The sequence below is a fragment of the Camellia sinensis genome, chromosome 5 (genome assembly GCF_055761805.1).
Source record: "Camellia sinensis isolate YWXY chromosome 5, ASM5576180v1, whole genome shotgun sequence".
NCBI classification, from domain to species: Eukaryota; Viridiplantae; Streptophyta; class Magnoliopsida; order Ericales; family Theaceae; genus Camellia; species Camellia sinensis.
Genome location: NC_138965.1, coordinates 149331657 through 149338082, shown reverse-complemented (window position 1 = coordinate 149338082; position 6426 = coordinate 149331657). Strand labels below are relative to the sequence as shown.

The 6426-nt window shown below is 33.9% G+C and overlaps 1 protein-coding gene across 2 annotated transcripts; it reads left to right on the top strand.

Moving 5' to 3' along the window:
• The first annotated feature begins 409 nt into the window (after nucleotides 1–409).
• Nucleotides 410–5724, top strand: LOC114282874 (ATP binding microtubule motor family protein). Of its 2 annotated transcripts, none has more exons than XM_082870121.1 (15): nucleotides 410–781; nucleotides 851–953; nucleotides 1089–1132; nucleotides 2545–2574; nucleotides 2674–2796; nucleotides 2899–2924; nucleotides 3029–3110; nucleotides 3591–3632; nucleotides 3708–3741; nucleotides 3819–3894; nucleotides 4015–4234; nucleotides 4315–4406; nucleotides 4505–4619; nucleotides 4700–4879; nucleotides 5398–5724. In XM_082870121.1, exons 1-15 carry the CDS (start codon nucleotides 668–670, stop codon nucleotides 5578–5580), a joined length of 1464 nt encoding a protein of 487 aa, XP_082726247.1. In that variant the 5' UTR covers nucleotides 410–667; the 3' UTR covers nucleotides 5581–5724. The 2 variants fall into 2 exon arrangements, with proteins under 2 accessions (XP_082726247.1, XP_082726246.1); XM_082870120.1 differs by having other exon boundaries at nucleotides 489–781; nucleotides 4006–4234.
• The last annotated feature ends 702 nt before the right edge of the window (nucleotides 5725–6426 follow it).

Below are 6426 nucleotides of genomic sequence, written 5' to 3'. Positions count from 1 at the left end.
AGTGTTGGTGGTAAAAAAAAAAAAAAATTGAAAACTCAAAATGGAAACACATTTTTTGTGTTTTCATTTTTTGGCCAAATTTATAAACTGAGACCACTGATTTATAAATAAAAATTTTTACCAAACAAGTTTTTATTTGAGTTTTTAAAATTTTTGTAAATATAAATAGAAAATTAAAAACATAAGTGTTATCAAACGACACCTAAGTGTTACCAAACGACACCTAAGTGACTGCTTGTTGTTAGGGACTCTAATATGGAATCAGAACTTCCTCTCCCTATAGTCTTTCCAACTTCTCTTTTTATTTTTATTTTTAATAGTATATTGGGCTCCACCAAGATGAGTTGGTCACTGCCAACTTATTCATGAAACCTTTCCTGATAAATTATTCCCGACCCCTAGCATTATTGTTCTCATTTTATACCCTTTTAACAAATATGGACAGAGGTCAGGGGTATATGGGCAAATTCTAGGAACAAAGTGACAGAATCAACAAAACTGTATGAACTTTTTTATGAAGCGGGAAAGTGGAAAAACATTCTCGAACAACTGTAGAAAGCGTAGAATCAAAATCAGGGCTATATATATAAGAAGTGGCATTTGATTTGTGATAGGTTCGAAATCAAAAAGTCACTGTGAGATTGAAGATTTGTTGAAGAGTATAGTCATGTCGAACATCACAGTCTGTGCGCGATTCAGACCTCCGAGTTCCAAAGAGAGAATCGATCATGGCGATGGAATCTGCATTCGAAGCTTGGACCTCGAAACTTTCGTCTTCAAGGTTCTCTCTCAGATTTATGTTCTATATACACATATTTGCATAAATTGATTGTGTATTGATGAAATGTAGGATGAGAAGCAAGAAGAGTACACGTTTAGCTTCGATAGAGTGTTCCATGACGGATCTGAACAAGCTGATGTCTTCGAATTCCTAGCTCTACCAATTGTTCGAGGTAATTATCAGATTGTGTTTGCATTTTTTTGATTTCTAAGCCGATTTTATGTGTAATTTGTGAATCATTGTTGCTTGATTCTTCACGAATTTATTGATTGGAATATGTTTATGATTTATTACTTTGATAAATCAGATGCTGTTAATGGAATAAATGGGACAATTATTACATATGGACAGGTAATTCACATTTACTTCAATCTGTTTTTGAGTTGAGCTTTGATAACTTTTTTTTGTGTTTGTGTGTGGGGTAAATAAAGTATTTAGAACTATGTAGTGGAATACAAATCTCTATGGACCTGTTTGATTAGCAGAATTAATAGTGAGAGGATTAATAATTCATGAGATTAATGTAAGATTGATTATTCAGCTGGATTAGTGAGATCATAATTTTCTCTTGTCTATGTTTGTTTTGCAATTATATGGAAATATATAATCCCAATTTATGTATATTTTGCGTTATTAGTTGTAGGATTAAAACATCCGTAAATTTTGTTCGATAGAATGGCCATTGGAATCTATTCCAAAAAATAAAATTTGTAACCAAACAATGAAACATAAGTCCCATAGATTAATAATCCAATCCTATGCTATAGTTTGCCCAATCAAAAAAGCCCTATCTGTATGTTGCATATGTAAACTGAGGCTTGTTATGCTGATTTATGGGAACTGCTCTCTTCTTTTTTTGGGTAGGTAATTGCTCTTTTCTTGATGTTCATTTAGGTCAAGTTTATGATCTCATTGTTGAAATTGAAAAGACTTGTATTTATCATTTTTTGCCACTCAAATGCAAACTTCTATGGTTGTTGTGACTTGTGAATGTAGTCATTTAAAGATGTGGAAATTGTCGCAATTGGTGGATCTAGCTTAACACCAAGTTTTCTTCAAACAGTGTTATTGTAAATTTTCATCAGCATTAACTGTCAATTTTTGAGTGTTTATTCACTGTGATGGATTTCTTTTGTAAAATTCCACATGCTAGAGTGGGTCATTCAATTTCAATAGGTTGGTTTCAGTGACTCCTAAAGACCAAGAATGAATATTAAGGAATTAAGAATTACACAAATACTCTAAAACATACAATGCTCCATGTTGCAATTTTGTGGCTTGTTGAATCATGTAAATTATGTGGGGAGTTGCCAGTAAAGTTGACTAAATAATTAGGCACATCAAAGTATCTTAGAATTTCCCTTTTCCCATTTTTAATCAAGGCAAATACTGGGGAAAACATTCCATACTGTAATTCTTGTAAAATTTTGAACATTCTATTCTGAGGTGTGAAACTAACACAAGATTGGAACTTTAAACTCTATTCAGTGAGATCCGTTTCATGTGAAGTTGTTGTTCATGTTTTTTTCACACAATTATGGTCATTTTTATACGATATGAAAGGGATGAGTGATAAACTCACAAGTGATAGCCACCACATGAAGTTGAATTGTATATTGTTCATTTTTTAAAATTTAGTCAGGAATTAAGGTAGGTAGAAGCACACAGAGTTACTTTATCATGTCCCTCCAATGGAATTGTAATAATGAAATACGCTAATATTTATTTCAAACTGACAACATTCCTTGTGCATTCTGTAACAGACAGGAGCGGGGAAGACATATAGCATGGAGGTGATGTATTGATACTTCATTAATATATTCCAGATATGATAGTTATTGACTTTCAATCTTTCAGATTTGGCTCATACATTGCCTTTTTTTTGGGTCCAGGGTCCCAGCATTCTAGATTGTGATGAGCAGAAGAAAGGACTATTGCCTAGAGTAGTGGGTGAACTTTTCAATGCTATTAAAATTTCTGAAGACGCATCCAAGTACACAATCAAATTGTCAATGGTAGTGGGACACTTTCCGTTTGTCTACGCATTCTGGTCTATGCAAGCACTCACTGTTAGTTATGCCCAATAATTTTTTTGCCTTTTCTTGTGACACTTATAGGTCGAGATCTATATGGAGAAAGTAAGGTTTGTATCACCCAAACAGTTATTTATTGATTTTATTCTATATTATGTATTTTATTCCGGTTATTTAATCTGAGTTAAATCTTAGTTGTAGTCCTTTCTATCAGGGACCTTTTTGATTTGTCAAAGGACAACATCCAGATCAAGGAGAATAAAGTGCAAGGAATCTTGTTGTCTGGTGTTACAGAGGTGAATGTTTTATTGTTTCCTCCTATTTCCCTTCGTGAAATCCTGATGCTGAATCTTAATTATGTAAATACGCAAGCACTTACGGCGCTGCTGAATAATACTTTTCATGTAAGTCATCTCAGTCAACATACTGGGATTTGAGGCTTCTCTGTTTGCTCAGTTGTCTTTAAGCCCAAAACAAATGGATGCACAAATTAGAATGAAGGACAAAGGCTATTCTTTTTTTAGTTATCCATCAAAATCTCTTTCATGGAAGAATTACTTGGATATTCCAGGAATAGTGCAATTTGGAAGCAACCCATTCTGGCTTCAAAATTTTCAGTCAGATCTCTACCTGTAAATCATTGCATCTTATAAAATTTAAACTTAGTTGACTACATTAAATTGAATCCAATTTCTTGATGACAAGGGTGTGTAATTTTAATTGTGATGTTATTATACATGCTTTCTCACTTTCAAATAGCCAATTTTCCTCTTCAGATCTCTTTATTGAACCGTGCAGATGCATTACAAAGTCTATCGGTAAGACAATAACTGCTTGAGAGGTTTTTCTCAGTTTTGTAGCTTGCAGCTGCTTACGAAATTTTGAACATGCAGAGTGGGATTGCTAACAGAGCAGTTGGAGAGACCCGTATCCTTTGTTTCTCTTTTTACAATAAATTACTGGCGATTGGTTTCAAAATTGTGTTTAAGCTTTAACATAAATAGAAATGAATATGGCCAGCAGTAGAAGTCATTGTGCTTACATATTCACAGTCCAGCAGGAATTAACAACTGACAAGCGGTATTTTTCATTATCCCAATAATAAATAAATAAAAACAAAGAACAAAACAGGTGCTCTTTCATCCTAATTAACATGAGGATTTAGATAAACAGTCTTAGACATTTGGGAAGTGTGGACAGGGTGAAAATTGGAAAGTTGATTCTTGTGGACTTGGCGGGGTCTGAGAAAATAGAGAAGACTGGTGCTGAAGGAAGAGTTCTTGAAGAAGCCAAGACCATTAATAAGTCACTTTCGGCTCTTGGGAATGTAATCAATGCGTTGACCTGTGGCCCACCGAGCAAAGCAAATCACATTCCATACCGTGATTCTAAGCTCACTCGGCTCCTGCAAGATGCTCTCGTTAGTTTACTTCACATTAATCCTGCCTTCCTATATTATTTTTAGTTTGTATTCAAGACCCAGTGGTTCTCATCTTACAGGGAGGGAACTCCCAAACTGCATTACTGTGTTGTTGTTCGCCAAGCCTTTCAAATGCATCAGAAAGCCTTTCCACCCTTCGTTTTGGTGCAAGGTAGGTCAAACAAACCACGATTTTTGTAACTCATACTTTCTGAGTTCTTATGCAAGATTAAATTTAAAGAGATTTTTTATTTTATTTTTTTTGAGCAGAGCAAAGCATATAAAGGCATCACCACGTGTCAGCAGCAAGGAAGATAAATATGAGAAGAAGCATGGAGCTCCAACTCTGGCTAATGACGAGTCATGCAAGAGAATTCTAGACAAGGTCAGATAAATTTTTTGAGCTTTTATTTGTGTTTTTTTTTTTCCTTCATTTTTTTACATGACATAACTTCATGCATATAGTTAAGGGAGAAGTTGGATGTTGAAGACGTGAAGTTACTTGAGGAGTTGTTTGTACTGGAGGGTATTTTCTTTGATCTCAGTTCAGTAGAAGACTTGGAATCAGCTTACGAAGATGTTACATTACGAACAATTTCCTCATTGCAACATGCTGTAGAAGAGCTTGTTGTCACTGTTGAAGAGGTAAGAAAAAAGTAAATACTTCGGGAGCAATTTCATGGTATATGACTAGCAATTCCCATCAAAAGAAAGTACTTCATGTTTTGAATCTGAAAAAAAGGGGAATAAAGTAAAGTTGATATTTAATATGGTATAATTGAAATTTCACCTCAAATATGGTTGTTTAAGCATCCTATATGCAACTTTGGAAGTGTCAGATTTCAAATCTGAGCACCTAAGATAGGAGCTTTTGTTCATTTTTCTTCCTTTGTCTTACGCCCTTTGATTTCATAATGAGTCAATTTCTAAGCTGTGTTTGGATCAAGAATTTAAGTAGAAATTTGTGGGGGGGGGGGGGGGGGGGGGGGAAGGGAGAAGAATGAAATATAAGCTTTTTTATTTTTTTTTAATTTATTTTTTTTCTTCTACAAATTCTTCTTGAAATTCTTGATCCAAACACAACCGTAGAAGAGGACACAACCTCCTCAAATGGCATATCTGATTTTATACATTTTGAAGTTTTGTGGTTTTATATTGTATAGCTTAAGAGAGAGAACAGGGCTCTCAAGGCCAAACTGGAAGCTGCCGAAAGATCTGATGAACTTTTCAAAGAGTCTGTTGAAGGAATCAGCTTTCTGCATAAGATATTAGACATCGGCTTCTTTATCCCCTGGATTGGATCTTTCTTTCATGCCAACACGGTAAAACAAAATCTGCATCATTAGGATAAAAAGTAGTAGTACACTGTCCAAGCATAAGAATTTCGTTTTTGTTTGTTTGTTTGTTTGTTTTTTTTAGTTTCATTCAAATTTTACTGATATCAACATGATTGAAAATAGTTTTGTTTTCATTGCTCTTTCGGTGACTCATCTCTTGCATGCTTTTTTCCTTAGAAAAAAAGGTCATTGATGATTATATGAATATGATGGGTGCATGAATCAATATTTTAAGGTTGGAAATATTATTTGAAGCAAAAATTCAGGGGCAAACCAAGTAGTGGTATTCTGCATAACTTCAAAGTTCCTAAAAAACTTTCGTTAAATAATTAGGTTGTGATTTGGGAATCTCTTCAGTAGCCTTTCCAAGGCTTTTTGTTTTCTTGTTTTTGATTTTTGTTTCGGAGCCTTTCCAAGGTTAAAAGAGCTGCCATTGCGACTAAAAATAAAAAACCATAGATGAGCTAAGGGAAGAATTCCATTTCCTAATATTTGAACTTGAGCAAGCACCGAGTTTAGTCTCATTAGACAGGGTCGTGAAGGAGTAGATTGAGGTTGGGTTCGGTAATTTAAAAAAAAAATTTGTTTTGGAGGTGTTACGTGTATGTGAGATTTATTGATGTAATGTTTTGGCCTCATTTATTTATTTATTTTTTAATTTTCATCTCACTAGAGCTCAATTAGAGTTCTAGTTTTATAAGGATATATCCTTATTGTTTTTTTTAGTCTTTTTTTTTCCTCGTCTTTGGTGAATTTTTAAAAATTTGTTTTCAAAAATTCACTTTCTACAGCAAAAGACCCTAAAAATTAAGAAATAAATAAAAATATTATTTGAAAAAAGGCCACTAAAGAAAG